Source organism: Prenolepis imparis, unplaced genomic scaffold (genome assembly GCF_030444845.1).
Source record: "Prenolepis imparis isolate NDT839.2.m4 unplaced genomic scaffold, iyPreImpa1.0 SCAF_4, whole genome shotgun sequence".
Classification (NCBI taxonomy): domain Eukaryota; kingdom Metazoa; phylum Arthropoda; class Insecta; order Hymenoptera; family Formicidae; genus Prenolepis; species Prenolepis imparis.
In genome coordinates this window covers 8032496-8054996 of record NW_028141162.1, presented here as the reverse complement: position 1 = coordinate 8054996, position 22501 = coordinate 8032496, and the positions used below count along the sequence as shown (strand labels likewise).

The 22501-nt window shown below is 38.8% G+C and overlaps 2 protein-coding genes across 9 annotated transcripts in view; one reads left to right on the top strand and one right to left on the bottom strand.

Moving 5' to 3' along the window:
- LOC145935112 (uncharacterized) overlaps window positions 1-8456 on the bottom strand; it is a 133762-nt gene extending 125306 nt beyond the window's left edge. Inside the window, exons 1-2 of the mRNA XM_083036199.1 lie at window positions 8329-8456; window positions 6684-7174 (exon numbers count right to left, since the gene is read on the bottom strand). The gene's annotated coding sequence lies outside the window, so the exon portion shown is untranslated. The remainder of the gene's footprint in view (window positions 1-6683; window positions 7175-8328) is intronic.
- The window catches only part of Ten-a (Teneurin-a transmembrane protein), a 466667-nt gene extending 446209 nt beyond the window's left edge, over window positions 1-20458 (top strand). For 5 of the 8 annotated variants that reach the window (XM_083036190.1, XM_083036187.1, XM_083036188.1 and 2 more), the window contains 11 exons: window positions 1280-1306; window positions 5766-5885; window positions 8338-8519; window positions 8926-9077; window positions 9377-10035; window positions 10118-10353; window positions 10531-11636; window positions 11878-12100; window positions 12264-14254; window positions 14452-14635; window positions 14762-20458. In XM_083036190.1, the coding sequence (XP_082892316.1) occupies window positions 1280-1306; window positions 5766-5885; window positions 8338-8519; window positions 8926-9077; window positions 9377-10035; window positions 10118-10353; window positions 10531-11636; window positions 11878-12100; window positions 12264-14254; window positions 14452-14635; window positions 14762-15723 (5842 nt within the window). In that variant the 3' untranslated portion in view covers window positions 15724-20458. The remainder of the gene's footprint in view (window positions 1-1279; window positions 1307-5765; window positions 5886-8337; window positions 8520-8925; window positions 9078-9376; window positions 10036-10117; window positions 10354-10530; window positions 11637-11877; window positions 12101-12263; window positions 14255-14451; window positions 14636-14761) is intronic. The other 3 variants (XM_083036192.1, XM_083036191.1, XM_083036189.1) reach the window with 2 other exon arrangements.
- Window positions 20459-22501: the final 2043 nt, after the last annotated feature.

Below are 22501 nucleotides of genomic sequence, written 5' to 3'. Positions count from 1 at the left end.
CCAATTTTTTGCATATAGTTATCTTTTAAAAAAAGATTCATTTATTTTAAAAAGTTTTGACAATGCAATTGTTAATTCCTTTTAGAAAAATATTTTTAGATAGATTTGCAAATTTTACTAAAATTTAAATAACATTGGAAATACTCTATTATACATTTGATGTAGCCGTTTCCAATTTCGTACACACCATACACATTGTTGTATTGTAAAATTCATTGAATCAATAATTTCTCAAATCACATATCACACACACACACACATTTTCTCTCTCTCTCTCTCTCTCTCTCTCTCTCTCTCTCTCTCTCTCTCTCTCTCTCTCTCTCTCTCTCTTTCCTTCTCTCTTTTCATTTTCAAAGTTTCTAAATTTCACGGCTATTTCAATATTATTATTTCATTATTAGAATATTCATACATTACATCTTCTTCGAGAAATTATTTACATTAATGTGATTTTAAAAACGTATTTTTCACTCTAAATAAACTCTCGGCTCTACTGTGAATCTAGTATTCAGACTGGCATTAAGGTTGCTCGGACAGCGTAATCAATATTCGAGGATCGTCCCATAGGCCTGGACCCTAGATCGACGCCGAAGGAATCTCCTCTCGTTGTCAGTCCGGACGATCCTTTTGACCTTGATTAGACCGAACTGATAAGAGTTTCCCTCGGTCGCTGCATCGGGGTATCCGCGCCAAGGGGACGACGTGATGGGGAGGAAGGGGTCACCACCCTGACCGAAATGACGTCACGTTTTAATGTACAACCGGTTATTCCGCCGGGTATTCGTGTGTTTCCGGGCCCTACATATCATTATATACATATGTGTGTGCGTTGCGTAGTTTCCAACTTGTGTCTGTCACATTGTATACCACTCTATGTTGAATGAGTCCGAGAGTGACTGTGTTCATGTTGCGTGACTGGAAGGATCGCGTGTGTGATGGGTACGCTTGATTAGTGTGTGTCTACGTCTATTGTTTCTGTAATGGCGTGCGGAACATTGCGAGGAGCACTCGCGAAGTCTCCGTGTCGGTCCAGCCGGGTACCGGAACGGAGCCGGAGACGGAAAAAAGCTGGGCGCGCCGTCCGGACCCAGATCACGCGGGACGATAGTTGACGCGATCGCGTTCGCAAAAGAGTAGAAAAATAGCCTGTTCGAGGGCAATTGCTCGAGAGACGATTGCTCGCGCAATGCTGTGCACGCGCATTCGTTTTTTGCCCGCTCACGCGGGTTCTGTGACCGTGGTAACGCCCTTTCTTCTCGTTGGTTTTTCCCACACGTAGTACGTTCTGGAGTTCCTTTACACCGCGGTAAGTTGCAGCTCAAGCTCTCGCTAATCGTTCATTATCCAAAAGAAAAAAAAAAGAAAAAAAGAAAAAAAAACAAAGTATCATCTATTGCTCGTTTCGCTCGTACCATTCATCTTACATGTCTTTCGTATGACCCATTAATATGTAACACATATGTATTTATATATCAAACCTCTAGCCTGTCTACTGTCTCATTACTTTCTTAACGTTCCGTTTTCTCTGTCTCTTCTTTCTTGTCTTTCCTGTCTCTATAATGCCGTCCATATAACAGCCTGTTATCATTTCTCGTTATACGACTATTTGCGTTTCGCCAGTGTTTGATTACACTTTGCTTATTTGTCTCTCATCTCTCTTTTTCATCCGACACCACCCCAGCAGTCTACTTCGTCCGCTCTATCTTTCTTTCTTTTTCTCTCTCTATTTTAGCCTCTATCTACCTGTCTGATCTATCTGTCTTTATTCACTTTCGCGCCCCATGACCACGCTCGCGTTGATACGTACAGGAGATGAGCCGTCAACGGTTTTTGCGGTGATTCATTCCGCTCGAGATAGCACCGTGCGCGCGCATCTCTCGCCGGGTTTCCGTCCATATTTTTATAAAAATAGTCGAATATATATGTTCGTGCGCAAATAAAAACGCTATGGACTTCGAAAAAAACATACGAATGAGAAACAATCCTCTTGGCATCGAATTTATAACAAATATTCGGTAACCTACTTTTTTAAAATCCTTTTTGTGGAACGTTACCGTCTCGTTTATATAACATCTATATGTCGGAAATAAATCACGGATAAAGTTAAATCGTACAAGAAATATACGAATATTTCGGAGATAGCCATGATACGATCCAAAAGATTTTATGTCCGTTATCTTTCTATTACATGACAGAATCTCGTTCTCTATATCTTCATCTTTCATCTCACTTACGAATGTACCCTTGTACGCATCATCCGAGCATCTGTCCATGGGCAACAGCTCTTCACGTATACATTAAAATCAACCGTACGAATTGTCTCTGTGTTATATCTGTGATATGTCGTCAGATTGTTGTCTCCCTTTTCTGTTATGTCTTGTCTTCTTGTCCCTTAGATGCGTTAGCCATGACTAATATACATAATAGTATGTTACGAGTCGTGTACTTACCAAAACCTGGTCTTGTGTTGTTTGTGTTTGCCAGGCTTGCACTTTATGTAACATCCTGTCGAACTTGTCTTATAGTGAACGTCCTAGCATTTTACACGAACGCTGACCTTATTGCGCGCCTCTTGCGTGAACGACTTATTGCGTTCTTTTTTTATTATTATTCTTTTTTCTGTCATATGTATATATACGATATACGAATTCGAGATAATAATTCAACACAGGTGTATACAAGTCACACTTTCTGTTCTATCTATCGACGGATCGGCAAGTATTTGCTAATCGGCACCGTACAGTTCAAGATAAAGAACCCTAAAGGACCGTCCCTCCTTGTCCCTTGTCTGCGTCTATTATCACCTGTCTAAAATGTGCCAATGGCCCGACACCAAACACCCTGTGTCTGTCTTTATCCGATATCCAAGGAAATCGAAACCCACCGAAAAAAATCGAAACCTAAAATCCACAACCAGTCTCCGTTCTACCTCGTCCATCTACCCCGAAGTTCCCTCTACTTACTATCAACGATACTTCTTTCTGGCGCGGAGTACTAAAAAAACGAGGAATATTTCCTAATCTGCTGAGATTATTTCGACTGATTCGCGATCTCTCGTACGTCTTGGTATTTCTCTGACAATCGGTCCTCGACGTTCTCGTTCGCGTGCGAGAACGATGAAAAAGAGGCGGAGAGAGAAAAATAAGACAGATAAGTGTCGAGAGAAAGTTAAAAAAGAGTGATATCGCCGTTCACAAAAAAGAAAAGAAAGAAGAATAACGCAGAGCATCTATATAGATTTAATTTTTATAGCGTTAGGTACGCGCGCGCGTATATACGTTCTCTTCTTCCGTTTATTGTTATCTGCATATAGGTTGACTACGATTGCCTTTAGAAATTTCAATGCATTTGAGGATCATCCATTTTTCTTTTTCTGTTTACCATTCACTATGGGTTTGGACGTACAGTAGTGACGACTGTGCCTGCCACCTTGCTGTGCCCGCACTTGGAGGATCAGCGTCCGCCAGCCTGGCATAATTTGATCTCCAAGTCACTCGAAACGATCGATACGATTAGCGGTCGAAACCGGCGCAATAATTTCGTATTTCGAACATTTTTTCGCGGAAATAATATTTACGATTATTTTTGTCGCGATGGAAACGCGGCAGTTTGACGAAAAAAAATATTTTTTCGTATTTAAATTAAGCGCATTAAATGAATCGTTTAAAAAAATAATATACAATTTTTTTGTATTTTGAAATTTAAAGTATTTCACGTAAAATCCAGTTATTCTTTATTCTTGTAAAATTGAAAATGTATATTTTTATATCAAATCAAAATAATCGTGTAAATAATCGTGTTGAAACGTATGTCTGATCATTATTGACCTATATCACTAGTTTGCCCGATGATTCAAATAAGCGGTTCTATTAAGACCATTTGCAAATTTTATTACTTATATACAATTTTTAGCAATTTTTAATTATACGAGTAATTATGAAATAGAAACTCGCATCATTTCGAATAAGATATTATTTTTAGCAATTTTGGTTTATGTGTTACGAAATTAACGAAGGAGCGTAATCTTGTCTAGAATTTTTTAAGAATCGACTTTGACAAAATTATCCCGGTTTCGATCCATAATGCGATTGTAAAATCTGCGAGCACGGTAATCGCTATACAACTGAAAATGTCGTCCACATTCGATGGATAAGGATGCAATCATCAATGTCACTTGCAGCGTTGGGGATACGCGTGATCCTCCAAGAACAAATATACCCCTATACGCAATCCCTTAGAGAGATTGATACATATATATATATATATATATATTATATAATATATTATATTTAATATATAATATATATATATATATATATATATATATATATATATATATACATACCGAATGCATAAATGCGTATATAGTTTGTTACATGGCTCGGGACCGTCGTCCATGTCGCATATGCCGCGTTACATTCGTTATTCGGTCGGTCCAACAAGCTAGTGTAACAAGCTCCATACACATATGTGACCGCGGCGCGTGTGTCGCATATATCTCTATATACATTATATATATTATCTACGTACCTATACATCGATCTCATTATATTCAGCACTACACGAATCGCTTAAAATATTCAGCTTCAAATATTCCAACTTTCTCTCGCCGAGAATCTAACATTTACCCTCCACACCTTTTATCCTCCAAACCCGCCTTTGAAATTCATAATACATCTATTATTATATTACATATATCTCACGCCTATTACGTATCTATATAACATGACTGCATGCCTTTTTTTACTCTCACGAGATAATTTTTCTACGAAAATTTCCCCATTCCATTTCCTTTTTCCTCCTAGGAACGAAGTATATTATGTCTTTTTCTTAATTTTTTTTTCCTTTTTTTCTACTCTAAAAATCCCAAAAGTCAGTGCCGAGAAGAATGTTCCCGCCTCGCTGCCGTCCGAAAATGCTGATTTTCGCGAGCACAATGCATCGTCGACGCACTGCGCGTGTTCCGCTACCTCCGCCGTCCTCCGCCGAAGCCGCCTGTTTTCTGACTCCCATTGTGCCCCCGTTCGTGCCAGCCCTCACCTACGCGGCATTGTTCTATTTGTAAAATCAATTTGTATCGCTCCTCGATTCAGCCAGAGGCATTAGCTTCCCTTGTACGTGGCAACGCGGCCGTCGAATGTCGGTCGAATGGAGTTGCGGATTGTATTGGCAGCGAAGTGAGAATATTGGATCGCATTGAACCGTTGACCGCGGAAGCTGATTTAACAGGCGAAATCAATTGCTCGCGTCCGCGTTCGCGTAAAGACGCCGATCGTCCAGTAGTACGATCGCATTACTCGTTAATTAAGCGGACACTAAGTGGCTATTATAACGGTGCCCTGTTCCTTATCGCGCGATCGCGGAAAATTTCATCGTGAGATTATTCGAATTTTCAGAAGCTTCTTATCAGAAGCGAAAGTATTGATATAAAGAACATAATTAAATCTAAAAAATTGCAAAGATATTTTTTTCATGAGTAACTTGAGTCAAGTTTTTAATATAATTAATATCTCTGTGAATAAGTTTGTAATATAATTCTTTAGGACTTTTGTGTGTTTGTAGAATATAAACCTTATTCCAACAAAAATGTTATCAAAATTTGCGATTTTTCTTCGCAAACGTGCGCACCGATCAAAATTGCATTCCGATTGTAGACAAATCTAAATTGTGAGGGTATTTCGTTTTAAATCAGCATTGCGCGGATTAATGGGTCGACGAAACGATCCGGTTTCGGTGGACCCCGATATATCTATAATTTGTAACAGTCGAGTTGCGGTGATGCGAGGCCAAGTTGTTACCGAACAAGGACTCGGAATAGTAGGCATCAGAGTGTCCGTGGACAGGGATTCGCGCTTTGGATTTACCTTGACCAGAGCTGATGGATGGTAAGCATCAATAATCTATTCACACCTTATTCGACTATTTATAGCTTCAGACAATGATTTATACCAACATATGTTGGAGTTGTCAGTTTTTCTATTATCTTAATATAAGTAAAATATTTTAGAAGAATATAAAAATGTAATAGAATAACAATGACAATTAATGATGGTCTAATATATTTAAAAAATATCAAATTGATAGTGTATACTCTCTATTTGAAGTTCTTTGAAAAAGTCTTAAACATCATAATTTTAATAATTAATGATATTTAAGATGCTATTATTTGAAAAACTGATTATCGTTGCTCGATTAACGTATCTTAATATTAAGTATAAATTTAAAAAATCCAATATTTTGTTTTGCATAAGTTAAAATGTCAGACGAAATGCCAGAGTTGGAATAATTTCATGAATATATATAAATGTGATATAAATGATTTTAAGCGTGCATTCTGGTTTGCCCCTAATAGGTATGGTAATGAATAGTGGAAATTTATATTAATAATTCAACATTACACACACGCACATACACACACATATACGTAGAGGCAATTAGGCAATTCACATTTTAAGCCGATGTAGTTATTACTGTGGCATAATATTGTTTTGAAAGAGGGATTTATGCACGATTATGACGGACATCCATAACGTAAATGATGAATACCACGAGCGTAATCCAGATTATTATATATGCATTACCATCGCGCTCTGAGAATATTTAAGGGCGTATCTCAAATCTGTATTTGTTAATTGCTAACTATTCTTGAGTGTAAAATTATGCTATTGAGGATAGTACATTACCGGTGAAGAGATCCGTAGAAAGAAGAATTATGAGTCCCACCGTTGTTACATCCGTTTACAGTTTACAGCGATGAATACACATGTTGTCGTCATTGTTGTTGTCATCGTTGTATTAGCGTTTGCACGACATGTACAGCCAGAGCTGGACGTTCTGCGCGATGGTATCAAGGCTGCATTGTAATGAAAGGGGGAGGTAGGCGGTGCAGGAACGACTATATCAGACGAGGAGGGTATACAGTAATTCTGGCGAGAATAATTCTGAAACAGGAAAGCAGAGGAGTTGGGATACTAGACCACATCAAAGCCCGAGCTAATGATGTCGAAAGCTTACTAATTACTCTGCGCAAACCTATGTACTATGTTCAGTCTGTGGCTCTCGGTGCACCGGTCGGTCGTCGAGATGTGTGTTCGCATATCGACCGTTGCGAAACTTTGTTTCAGGCATTCTCCCCGATTTAATTCACATTAATCCAACGACCAGAATACCGCACCTACGAGTGTAAGCATAATTAATGTTCATAAATTCGAAGTAATGCATTGTATTATTCTATTTATTGATACATTTTTAATATCATTACAGTACATTACAACTTTTACAATTAAACGAATTTTTTATGTGATCGCGACAAATAATTTGACCGTATATTAATATAAACTCTGATTTCACATTCGGTCGTAAATTTTCGCGTATAATAAATTTTCGATATATAAAATATCTCTCTTTTTTTCTTTTTCTTTTTAATTAAAAAGTAAGATATTTGCATATTTAAATTATATATTTTAGAGTATAGAAGATACAATAATCTCATAGAACATTCTATTTAGTCCCTCAAAAATTATCATTATTAATATATGAAAATCATGGTTTAATGTATTAATCTTTATAATTACAATAGATTAATGTATATTATACGAATACTGTATAAGTATATATAGTGCTACTATGAATATTGTTAAAAAAGCGTATTTTGCAGAGAGAGAATTTTTGTTTCGTCCCGCTCCAAATTTCAGAGAAACTAGTAATTTTATATGAGAAAGGATATTATTTCATTAGCGTATGTTTGAACCAGAGTACAAACTTAAATAACGAACGGGCTGTTAAAAATCTACCATTGTTCACGTCGATAAATAAAATACATATAATCGTATAATAGAATTCTTAAGAAAATTTTTAAATCGTACTTTAAATGCAATTATTATTTCATTTGATAATTATTTATTTCTGTTACATCGAAAATTTGATATTACTTTATTTTGCTAATGCAAAACTTCGAAAAAAATTAAAAAGATAGAAAAATATATTATTTTTTATAAATATAGAAGCAAAAAATTTTGTTATGCGTTACAGTATAGATGGATTTTTCTATATGTGAGAAAAAATCTCATATATTTTAAAGTTATATATCTAGTAGCTGAGAATATATATATATATATATATATATATATATATATATATATATATATATATCACACATTTAGAGAGAACTAATCAGATGGGATGAAAAAGCTTCCAAGATACGCGTTCCAACTCTAAGGCCTCGTCGGACATTCATTCCCGGATAGTACCTTCGCACTATCTTGATCGATCTACGTCAGATCCTTACGTAATATCAGCGGCGATAGAGTTCGAAATGCATTTACGTACTTTGATCAGGTTCGACGTCCTGGTCAATGGTGGAGGCGCCGTGACGCTTCAATTCCAACGCAGCCCCTTCAAGCCTCTCACGAGGACCGTCTTCGTACCCTGGAATCAGATCGTCGTCCTGCCGCCCGTTGTGATGATCCTCAGCAAGGAAGGCGAGTTTAAATCTAACCAGCCGCCGAGCCCTGCAGTGGGTAAGCATCGAACCCTCGGATATGCATTACAGGATTTTTGTTTTGTCAGTCGGTCCGATATAGATATATATCTTCTCTTGTTACGTGTTGGATCGCGTTACCCATTAACGTCACAAACGTTTCGATAAACGCGCGTACGTGCTCGATCACCTGAAACCAACAAATCCCTGCATGTGCAGGGAAAAGGAACGATAATAAAAAAGCGGATAATTCTCTCGGACTTTTCTTTTACGATAATTTTGTTAAAGGGATTTATATAATTTATATTATCGCGAATGCTTAGTCTACGTTCTTCGCGGAATAACGCTCGTTTTCAGAACTGTTCAACGTGTGTGCCGTCTTTGTTCCGTCCTTGAGTGTTATACATTTTTGAGTTTCTTATTATTTATGGAATACAATATAATAGGCTTCCCAGGGATTTCGATGGGACTCTTTAGTGAGCATGGCCCATGCTTGGAACACGATCACGAGACGTTACGACCTATTATCGTTAGCACGTGGATGCCTGAGAAGATTGGCGGTTTACCTGGAAAGAGCTTGGTCTTTGCTGAAAATCAGGTAAATTTCGGAAGCGATTTCATAATTACGTAACAATAATTCCGTCAATCAAAATAACGTCGTATTGATTCTGCTGCTGCAGGATAAAATTTTTATACGATACAATTACTTTTAAAAATAGAAATTATTTTCGATACCTCTGAATAGAGGAAAAGCAACAAGATCTTAAAATTAATAAATGTTATATCACAAATTTTGCACGATGATGTGCATTAGAAGCCAAAAAGAGCATCGTAAAGGAAACGATGTACAATATAATGAAAATTACAACACTGCTTTACGTTAAACATCGTTTGCAGATCGTGCAAGAAAGCATCGCTATTCCGGGCTCCAATCTCCACTTGATGTATCAAAGCAGCCAGGCTGCGGGCTATCTCTCTACCGTGAGAATGCAACTGACTGGGCCGTTCATTCCGAAATCGCTGACGCACGTACACGTGCACGTGGAGATCGAGGGCTCGCTCCACACGAAAACGTATGAGGCCGATCCGAACTTAACGCACACGTTCGCTTGGAACAAGAGGAACGTTTACAAGCAGAAAGTATATGGTGTGGCGCAGGCGAGAATTTCGATCGGTTATCAGCATTCCACTTGTCCGTTGGTGATATGGGAAACGCAGACGGCCACTCTGCAAGGATTCGATGTCGATATCTCCGATATCGGCGGCTGGGGACTCGACATCCATCACCATTACAACTTTCACGAAGGGATCCTGCAGAAAGGAGATGGCTCTACTCTCCATTTCAAGCAGTATCCTCGCACTGTGAAAGTGGTGATGGGCACCGGCCTCCAGAGAACCTTGGTATGCCAGAATTGCGATGGTCTTGCCAAGGATGCCAGACTCCTGACGCCGGTAGCGCTTGCCAGTGGTCCCGATGGCAGCATATATGTAGGAGACTTTAATCTCGTACGTAGAATCACGCCCGAAGGAAAAGTTTACACTGTCCTGATTTTAAGGTAATTAATTTTCGAATCTCGCGAAATTTGTACGACGCAAATATATTGATATGTAATTTAATTTTTTTCAAATCTCTTGCAGCGCGACTCAAGTAGCATATCAGTATTATCTGTGCATCTCGCCGGCTGATGGACACTTGTACATCAGCGACCCGGAGAAACATCAAATATTGAAAGCTCTCTCGCTCGAACAAGTCCAAGATCCCAGTATCAATATCGAGCCCGTCGTTGGAAATGGCGAAAGATGCATTCCGGGTGATGAAGGACATTGCGGCGACGAAGGTCCGGCCATTAATGCGAAATTGGCTCATCCCAAAGGTAAGGGAGGAATTGAGACGTGCCTGTATCACACTCTCGAAAGATACTTGCATCATTATTAGAACAATTTTTAATAATGTTACATACAAACGTATATTTGCGAATAAAAAAGATTGCAAATTCAAAAGTCGCTTGCAAAATAATTACAGGACACGACTTATATACTGTGATTTATAGGAATCGCAATTGCGGCCGACAAAACGATGTACATCGCCGATGGAACGAACATTCGTGCGGTTGATCCGCGAGGTATTATACACACGCTTGTGGGACATCATGGTCATCATAATCATTGGTCACCGGCACCCTGCATCGGAGCCATTCCCGCACATCAGGCTCAATTACAATGGCCGACCGGATTAACCTTGAGCCCGCTGGACGGATCTTTGCATTTTATCGACGACAGACTGGTCTTAAAACTCACCAGCGATCTGAAAGTGCGCGTGGTTGCTGGTACACCTCTTCACTGCACTAGCAATGCAAATAGCAACAGCAACAGTAACGGAGAACTGCCGAAATTGAATTCGTCGATGACGATTAATCCGAAGAAATCGGACGAAGTACTTGGCTCCGTATTAGCCGTTGGTTTTAGTCCAACTGGCGAACTGTATATAGCGGATCGCGATTCTCACCGAGTGAACTCCATCAGAATCGTTGATTCTTCCGGGAAGATGTCGCACTTTGCGGGTCAGCAGCAAGAGAGATTGCGTGGCCAATGCGAGTGCAACAATACCACACCTAGCACTAAAGATATGGATGCATGCGCTTGCACGGATGACACTAGCAGCACGGAGACACTTCTATCGTCGAATGCCAAGTTTATCGCGATATCCGCATTGGCGGTTTCGCCGGATGGTATCCTACACGTGGCCGATCAGGGTAGTCTTCATATTTTGGCTCTTCAACCGTACCTTCCGAATCATGACGAGAGCGGAGAATTCCACATTCCATTCCCACCTTCGAACGAAATCTACGTGTTCAATCGTTATGGCCAACACATCTCTACGAAGGACTTGACGTCCGGAAAGACCCGTTATTCTTTCTTGTACAGCAAGAACACAAGCTTCGGCAAATTATCCACGGTGACGGATAGTGCGGGAAATAAAATTCAATTTCTACGAGATTACAGCAGCGTCGTTAGCTCTATCGAAAATACTCAGGATCATAAGTCCGAGTTGAAGATTTCCGCAGTTGGATTCTTGGAAAAATTATCAGAACGCGGCAGAGCGGAAATTGCTTTGGGCTATGATGGCTCGACTGGTTTGCTTACCAGTCGATCAGGAGTAAGTTGGAATTTTTCATTTGACTTAATTTCATCAACAATATGGAGATCACTTTATCGCATAAATATATTTATCCTTTTCTCTTTATTCAATCATGTGAGAAAAATAATTTAGAAATTTTTTTACGAATAAATTATATGTTGTTGATGAAACAAAGTATATTTTTAGGATCTGTACAAATATATTACGAAATTATTATATAATATATAAATATATTATGATATCTTAATATGAATTTCAGGGTGATGAAACGTACATATATAATTACGATAATTTGGGACGTGTCACCGATGTGATATTGCCAACAGGCGAAAAACTAAAATTATCATCGGATTTATCTGATGATGAGGGTTTATCAGTTAAAGTGTCTGCACCATTACAAGCCTTATCAAAAGGCGACAAACAGCGAGCCGTAGAGTTTAAGATGAAGAACGAGAAGTCGAAGATGTTGACAATCACTGACGGTATGTATTTCTTTTAATTATTTAGATTAGCTAAATTATTAGATAATTTTTACTTTATCCTTTATCTATCATATCTTATCTCGATATATTGATATACAATATAAGGAGAATTTATAATTAAAGAGACCTATAAGCTACTTAATTTAATATTTTATGTTTGTAGGCACTAAGCTTATGAAAGCAGTCGCATTTACAAACAGTAGTCTGGAAGTGTTTCTACCTGGTGGCGGTAGAATATTGAGCGCGGCTACGACGAAACATCCGCTGTTAGAGGCAGCTTTGCCGGTGGAAGCGGAGATGTTGCCTATGTGGAGCTATCAATTAATGTCGCTGGGCGAATTAACGAACACCATGACGACAACGTATAACCTGGTCGGCGATGTTAGCCATCCTCAGCAAACACTCAACAGAGAGATCTGGGTGAATGATACGCGAATGATAGGCGTCGAATTCGAGCAAGCATTTAGTCGCGAAACATTCTATGACAAAGCGGGGACTCCGCTGTTGACGGTGACCTTCGATCCGGCTGGTCTACCCTTAGTCTGGCAACCACATGAACAGGGTCATAATCTCAGCATCACCTACGATCGATTCAATAGAATTGACAGCTGGAAATGGGGTGCCTCCGACGAGTCGTATGGTTATGACCGACATGGTCAGTTGGCAGAAATCACCAACAGTAAAGATGGCACGAAACGGTACACTTACAATGATTTTAACATGCTGTCGAAAATCACGCTCGCCAGCAACAGGCAGTTCTCGCTACAGTACGACGACGACGGTGGACTACGACATATTATTCTGCCCTCGGAAACTAAACATTCCTTTTCCTGTCAGGCTTCCCTCGGTTTTCTCAGAGTGACGTACACTCCGCCTGGCAGCACCAGAGCCTATCTGCAACATTATAGTCACGATGGAAACTTGCTGCAAACTGTTTTTCCAGGAGATGGAGCTCGTACTGTTTATAGGTATCACACTTCGGGTCAACTAGCAGAAGTCGTTCACGGCGACGGCAAGAGTGAAATCAGATACACCGAGAGCGGACTACCTTCCGAAGTAATACACTCTGAGCGAGACGTGGAATACAAGTGGGATTATCAGTATAGTGCAGGGCTCCTAGTAGAAGAGCGTATAGATTTCGGCGCCAAGACCGGTCTGAGTAATGCCAAATTCACATTTGAATATGATTCGAATTTCCGTCTGATTGCGGTACAAGGTAGAATAGGCGGACAGACGCTGCCGCCGCACACCATGGCTTATAGTCCGAGATCGGGAATGCTGGAGCAGATCGGCCAGTTTAAAGTGACGAGACCGCAACCCAATGAGACGACTGTGCTCGATGGCACGGCGCTATTCTCGCGTACTACAGACGACAGATTTTTAGAAACTCAGGTCACAGTTACGATCCATCGAATGGAGGTGTTCAGGATGGAATTCACGCACGATTCACGCGGCCGCATTAACCAGACGAGAACATATACGCGCAATGTCGCCGTCAACACGTATACCAATGTGAAGAACTACACGTGGGACTGTGACGGTCAGCTGACCGGCGTAGAGGCGCAGGAACCCTGGGGTTTCAAGTACGACGCGAACGGCAACATGTTATCACTTACGTATCGAGGTAATACGATCCCGATGGAATACAACAATATGGACCGAATTGTTAAGTTCGGCGAGGGCCTCTACAAGTACGATAATCGAGGTCTGGTGGTGCAAAATGCAAGGGAGGAGAGATTCAATTACAATGCTAAAGGACTTCTCGTGCGCGCTATTAAACGCGGCCGCTTCGACGTACGATACTATTACGATCATTTAGATCGCCTAGCCACCAGAAAGGACAACTACGGCAATGTTACGCAATTCTTCTACAACAATCAGAAACGCCCACACGAAGTGAGCCAAATATACAGTCCGCGCGATGGTAAATTGATGTCGCTAGTCTACGATGACAGAGGACATCTTATATATGCACAAGTATATCGACACAAATATTATATCGCCACCGATCAGTGTGGTACGCCCATTATGATCTTCAATCAATATGGAGAGGGCATCAGAGAAATTATGCGATCGCCTTATGGTCACATCGTTTATGATTCGAATCCCTATCTCTATTTACCGGTCGATTTCTGTGGCGGACTTTTGGATCAGGTGAATAAAAATTTCATATTCTCATATTCATCACATTTATACACACATATGTAACTTTAGAAATATTCTAAAATATGACGAGAAAAATGATAAAAATTTTCATGTTTATTGAAGTCAACAAGTTCAAGATTGAATAATGATGGTATCTAAAGTTTCGTTTGTTGTACTTAATGTTTTTTAATATAATTGATTTATAGGTCACGTCTCTGGTTCATATGCCAAACGGGAAGGTTTACGATCCATTGATAGGCCAGTGGATGTCACCACTCTGGGAGAACGTTTTGGATCGGATTAACAAGCCGACACATCTACATCTTTACAGATTTAATGGAAACGATCCTATTGATGTCAGACATACCGATAGACCGAGTCAACCTACTGGTAAAATTCACATTAACAATATGAATCAAAATTTATATTAATTTATATAAATAATTTATATAAATTCTATATTAAAATATGTACTTTATATCTTACATATTTTTATTATTAATACATTTATTCTAGATCACATATCATGGCTGTCGCATCTCGGGTACGATCTAAAGAGTTTGGCACCTCAATTATTCCCGGATGAGTTGCCAGATAGTCTTGTACCACAGGCTCTCGGTCCGGGTACTTCGATATTCGGAAAGAAGAAAAGAACGCGCAATCTAGGTGTTCAATCCGGTTTTCTCGCATACATCACCCAGAGACACTCGGGCGACGCTGTAAGCTTATCGGCACCGCCGCGATCGGCCCTGAAGAAGGACACCAGCGAGCTGATACCCAGCCGTCTCGGCGCGGCATCCGATCCTCCATTCGGCAAGGGTATCCTGGTGTCAAGGACCGCCGATGGTCAGGCGGTGGTATCCAGCGTACCGAGTGCTAACGCGATTTACGGCGACGTATTCACGTCTGTATTTAATCGCTCGTACTTTTTGCCATTCACGTTCGTCGTGCATAGCGCGCAGCAAGACGCTTTCTACTTCGTCAAGGAAGAGACCTGGCGGGCTAGTGAGGATCGTGGTCAGTTGAAACGACTGGGTGGTCAAGTAAATACGACTTTTCATGAGAATGAGAACGGCAGTGGTAGCAGCTCGCTTATCGATGTAAAAATACATGGCGCTAGCTACGTAGTGAATCTCCGTTATGGCACTACGGCGGAGAAAGAGAAGCAGAGACTATTGCATCACGCGAAGACAACTGCCATCAGGAAGGCGTGGCATCGGGAGCGCGAGGCACTCAAGGCGAACACTCCTACCTCGGTTGAATGGATGGTCGCTGAGCAAGATGAAATAGTAAAAGTTGGCCTCGCGTCCAATTACGAGGGCGAGTACATACACGACGCGCAGCAGTATCCCGAGCTCGCGGAGGACCCTTACAACATCAGATTCGTGAAGAAGGCCGTCGATCAGTCGAGTAAAAAACGACGCAGGAGGAGAGGCGCGTCGTCCTGTAAATTCTGGTGGTTGGACAAGATGTGCTAGAGCGACACCGTATTCAAGAGTCAGTCGTATCGTCCCCCTCGCGCGGGGACATTGTCCAGTTTATCGAAACCGTAGGAACTTTCGTGTGAACGATATCACAGAGAAGAAGAAAAGAGAAAGAAATGAACGAGGGGGTAAAAGAATCGAGCGAGTCGCTGTAACGCGCAGCGTCCATATATATATGCACGCGCATATATAAACGTGTACTGAACACTATCAAAAAGTTTTATACCAAAGTCTATTTGTGTATTTCAAAGATGCCAAAAACACTATAATGTTATATTATATATATATATATATATATTATATATATACATATTGCGCGCGAGATATAGGCTATATAGTGTGTAAGAGCGTTAAGCACACGCGGAGGAACGCGAATTTCACCAAGCATTCGCTCCACGGACCAGCTGCGCGACCGATCCGCGATTGGCAGATCCGCGAAAGCCTTATAAGCGACGGCAGGATAACCGGGAAGAGAGGATAACCGGATGAAATGTATACAGAAATGCTGATTGTATATGTGTATGTAACATGGAAGGGAGTAAAAAAAAAGTGCGAGATTCTTCCGCAGGTTTAGCGCGACGTGGACACAACTGGAGCTCGTTGCTAGTTCGCAGGTCTTAAATAAGGATCTGCAATTGATTATGTTCGCAAGGCAGGCAAAAACTCGTCGAGCTTGCGCTCGAGGCCTAAGTAAACGACGGCGGACCGTGATATTGTGCGTGCAAACTGCACAACGGTACGCCGCATTGATACAAGGTAAATATAGGTATATCGCGAAGCTTGAAAATAGAAAAAAGAATCGCGGAGAGTAGGCCATTCGTTGTTGAGAGCGACTCGAGTGAGAGAAACTAGTCAATACATAGCTTTACGTTGACGTAGAAATCTTTTTTCGGTATAGAATAAATACGAGGGAAGAATATGAATCAGAACGATACTATTGACGTTAACAATGACGTGAACAAGCTACGTGTATGTTGTCCGACCGGGTCCATTCAATCCGCGGTATTTTAACGTCGGACTTAGAAAGAAATATGACGAATGACGGAAGTATAGTGTAACGATTGCGATTGCTGGAAAGCGGCGCGAAAACAAATACGGACGGAATGTGTCTCAACAATGAATGGCTCCATGATGAAGAGTAGAAGAGAACCGAGAAAGAGAAACAGGATGAGACGATCTCCTCTCCTAAATGAGGACGAGGAACAGCGATCGTGCGGACTCGATCGCGCGGTCTCGAGCTTGAATTCCGTTCGCGGCTTTAGACAGTTAAGAATGAGACGAATTTGTATTATAAAGTGGTGCTTTTCTTGTACGGCGATAGAGAGAATGAAAGCGAATGAAAGAGAAAGAGAAATTTTGAAAAGATATCGAAGTAGAGAATGATATGACTGCGACAATGAGCGTGTATGAGAATACGTCGGATACCAATAGCGAGACTAACGTATTTTTAACATGCGGATGTATCCTATTCGTAGCGTATAAGCGTTCCCGATCGTTCACCGATCGGTGATTTATATCGCACTTTTGTGCGCGCAGGGAGATAGTCGCTCGGGATCGACGGTGGTTATTATCCCCTGTAATTCGGGAATTTCGAAAAAAAGGAGCGCCGTGTGTGCCGTATGATGTCTGCGTATAATCCAGAATTCAAGAAAATGTGAAGAAGAGATAAACTCAGATTTTATCGGTAAATAATATGTATACAAATATCGCATATTTGTGCTTGCTGGATATGAACGTAACAAACGTAAACTATGTTCCCTCACCGAGAGTACTCTAAGTATGTGTATCCAAAATTACTGCCCGCAAAGTACCGATCGTTTTCGCCTGTGTATGTATGTATGCGTGCGTGCGTGCGTGCGTGCGTGCGAGTGTGTGTGTACGTGTATGCGTGTATATGCGTATATGTGTGCGCTGATCGCCCGCGCACAAAACCCATATATGTGCATTGAATCACTTTAGCATCGGAAATCCTTCTCGTTACTATTCACATTTGTCTCCTTTTCATTGATTCTCCTCCTTTTTCTCCCTCCGCCCATCTTCCTCCCTTATTCTCTACACAAATCCTGGATCCATCGATCCATCGCGCGTATCGTTTGCTCGCGTCTCCATGAACGTTCGTACTCGCCATTGATATTTTGCAATACGGCTTTAGAGACGGTGCCGTTTATGGATATAATTAGTGGCACAACGACATTGCTGTCTGAATAGATGAAGGATAAAAAGAAACGTTATCTATATGCTGAGTGTATAAAAAAAGTATATATATATAGAGAGAGAGAGAGAAAGAGAGAAAGATAAATATATATATATATATATATATACACATATATAGGAAAGCTTCGTAAAACGTATTTTTAACTCGAGCGAGTGTTTAGACCTATACTATCCAGCCAACACAAAATTCTAAAAGACGTCTAAAAGATGTCCTAAAGGATGTTCAAAATATTAGGACGTCTTTATGACTTCTCTTAAGTATTGTGTTGTTTGGACGATCCCCAACACCGCGGTCCAAGACGAGTTGCCATCGGAACTCACACGCGCGCGCGCTCGTGCCATCGAGGTGTCGCAAGGACGATCCTTTTTGTACATTTCACGTTCTCGTCGCACGCGCGAACGCGCGTAAAACGACACGTAAAAAAAAATGGAACTCGTGAAATCGCGCCGTTAATCTATCTCCGCGCGTGTTCATTATCGCGTTTTCTCGCGGACGAACTCGTCGATCGTCGAGCTGCATTCCTCCCTCGCTTATCTAATATAGCCGGAATTAACACTCTATTTTGCTTTATTCTAGCTTTATCTCTAAAGACACACATTCATCTTGAAAATTTATTATAAAAAATATAAAAATATTTATTACAAAAAAATTTATTATAAATTTTGCATTTGATTCTCCTTACGAGCAATCGCTTTTTTTCAATTATGAATTATTAACTGAATGCACTTGAATAATTTTTAATTATATTGACTAAACGTCTAATCATAATTATAACGATTTGAACCGCAACTATCGCTTCTCTATTTTAATAAGATAAAGATAACTTTTCTGTCAATTTTCTGAGGACTTTGGCTGTCATCTGGACAAGCGAAATAGGAGTGCTTTGACATTCGTGGACATCTAAACACTCATTGTCCCTTCCCGGCCAGCCAGCCTCTCACACCTGCTTTCCACTGCCCCCATGCACTATATTGATCTTAAATCGTATTATTCGCCGTTATTATCCGGCAAGGATGTGCGTTCAAGAAGAATCGACTATTTTTAAATATCACGTGTCAAATTAATAAACGGGCCGCAGCTATGGATACGTGTGTACGGGCTGGGTCCCTAAATTCGACTCGATCGATTTACGCGATACAATTAATAATATTAGGAAAAAAAATTCACTCTCTAACTTCCGTGAAGTTTTATCTCTCGTTTTTGCGAACTCGTTCCAGATTCGTTCGTCCCCTGCGGGCGGTCACGGGGGACCGCAACAATTCCGCGTACTTCTCTAAATTAAAAAGAAACGAAGTAGAGCGCGCGAAGAAATAATTACATAAAATAAATATATGTATATATATATTGAAAAAGAAAAAAAAAATATATATATATATATACATATACATGAGAGGAGCTAGAGTGGCCAATTATAGCAGCAACCACCATTGCGGCGCGATTGGTTCTCGAGATGCGCGATTTCGGACTCGAGCGAGATTACACGCCGAAAAAAAAGGAAATCGAATGACGGAAATTGATGTGAGAACGATAGAGAGAAAGAGAGCATGAAAGTAAGAGATATTGAAGAGTGAGCAAGCGCAAAAGAGAGAAAAGCAAAAGAGAGTCAGCCACGCTAATGCTACTACGACCACTACCCTAGATAGATTATGCTACTTTGCCGCTGATCTAATTGTTTACTGTCACGTGTTGCTGTAAACCTAAACCTAACGATACGATATTATATATATTTTATTTATATAACGTAATCAATTGTATATTTATTGTAAATAGTCACGATGTTTGCTATGATATAATATATCTGTAATTGGATGGAACCTGCCTGAAACTGCGCTCAGCCCTGTCTCCCAGCAGCTATAGATCTATATTTACATACCATACATCAATACGGAACATATATAATGCATTCACACCTACACGAAAATACAACACGCACACGCCACAAAACACGCGGTATCGAATACCGCATCCGTTTAGTGATAACTTACAATTAGATGAGATGGAGAAAAGAAGATAGGCAAATAAACAGTAAATATAGACAGGTAAATCAGTGTACGCGCATCATGTACGTTGAATTATCACTACGTCAATATTTCATATTACATCGACAAGGCGATCGATTTCATGTAAGACGCTCCATCTTACTATAGGAAAAGAAAAAAAAGAAAAGAGAGGAAGAATTTATTCCCCCGCCATTTGATCAAGAGCCCCGATTTCAAGCCGTAAACGAAAACATTACGATGATCATGAGTAATTTTTATAAATGTATTTTTTCGTCCTTGCGCCCTTCTTCCCCGCGTGTTAAAAACACATTCTTATATTCGATGATCATCATAGAAGCGTCGGAAGTGAGTAATTTACGAATTTTCCACTTAAATCACTGCCATGCGGCAGACAGCGTTACGATCCAACCAGCATGTCCAATAAACTTACAATATTACTATCTTAAGTAAAATATATTAAGTGTTTTCAAAAAATATATGATCTATATATGATAATAAAAATCGGAAAAACGTTTTTCGAATTTTTTAATAACTTCTGACTTACCCTCTTTTTGGATAGGTCACTTCATCGAGCAATTCGCGCGTCTTTAGTCCTCTTGAAGCCAAACAGGGAGAAACACGTTGATCACACATTGAACTGAAAGAAAGAATTAGAATAAGTAAAGAATATTATTTATCATTTATTAAATAAATATGTAAATAAGAATTTTTACTTATTAAACATGGAAGTAATTGCAATGTTAAAAACATTTGGATATACAAATAGGATAAATTGGATATATAATATTTAAATGATAAACTGGATATATAAAAATATGCACAAGAAAAATTTATTTAAATAAATATAATTATTTAGGTAAATTTATATAAATCATATAATAAAAATATATATTATACTGAATACGAAAAAGAAAGTTAATTCAAAAATTTATGCTTGATAATTATATAAAAATGCTGCTTTTATTATTCGTTTCATTGTTAATATAAGTCATTCTATTTTTATATAAGTTAATAAAAATATTTTGTGAGAAACAAGAATTTAAAAGTTTTACATTATTAAAATAATTTCATTCAGAAAAATTTCATTGCATAGAAGTTACATTTATTCAAATTGATAATGATTTTGTAATTTAGTTGACGCAAAAATTCTGCACGATGTATCAGTATAATAAAATTCTAAATAAAATACAATATAAACACACTCACACACAGGTACGCACACACATTCATAAAATTATAATAATTATATAAAAATGCTGCGTTTTCATATTCGCGTTTTATCGTTATAATATAAGTCGTTCTATTTTTTTATAAGTTAATAAAAATATTAAAGTGAGAAACAAAAATTGAAAAGTTTTACATTATTAAAATAATTTTATTCAAAAAAATTTTATTGCATAGGAGTCACATTCATTCAAATTGATATATGATTTTATAATCTAACAATAAGTTGACACAGAAATTCTGCATCAATATAATATAAGATTCTAAATAAAATAAAATGTAAACACACAAACACACAGATACGCACACATACAAATTTATAAATAAATACATAAATTTGTATGTTTGTGCGTATCTGTGTGTTTACATTTTATTTTATTTAGAATCTTATTTATATTGATGCAGAATTTCTGTGTCAACTAGATTACAAAATCGTATTTCACTTTGAATGAATGTGACTCCTGTGCAATAAAATTTTTCTGAAAAATTATTTTAATAATGTAAAAACTTTTAAATTCTCGTTTCTCACTTTAATATTTTTATTAACTTATATAAAAATAGAATGACTTATAATAATGATAAAACGAATAATGAAAACGCAGCATTTTTATATCAAGATTTTTTGAATTTACTTTCTTTTTCTCATTCAGTATAATAATATATTAATGTATGTTCTTATTATATATAAAGCTGTACTATACATATTTTATTTTATTTGAATTAAATAATTAGATTCCTGCAGACCTTTATTGTGTAACTTTTTAACGCTTGTGTTATAATCATAAATCATAACGCACGATTTACTAGGCTTGGACTAATAAAATTATATAAATTTCGTAGAGTAAATTAAGTAAATCATGTGTTATAATTATAACGCATGCGTTAAAAAGTTACAAAAAAAAGCTCACTCTAAAACGATTCCTATTAAGCAAGTTTTCAAGCAAAAGTTTTAATAAGAACCATAGAGATATAAGAAAATAGAGCGCGCGAATTTAATATGCTAAAACGCGTAAGCGGCTGTGATATAGAATGCGATGCAGGAAAGAAAAAGCTGCATAAACCTCTTGTGTCCTTGTCACATGCGCGTAGACAAAGACAGAAGGGGCCCATATGCAGCTCTCTCTTTCTATTGCTATATTGCTTTTTCAGCTCACTCTCTATGATAAGAACAGCACACCAGATACATAATATATGAATTCTTGTTCTATACATATAAATTAAACGTATCAATTCGTATTAAATGTACAAATGTACTCGAACGACCGGATAAAAGAATTTATAACGTCCGATTGTCTGATCCGAAATCGCTCGATGTTTGATTCTAAAAATATCG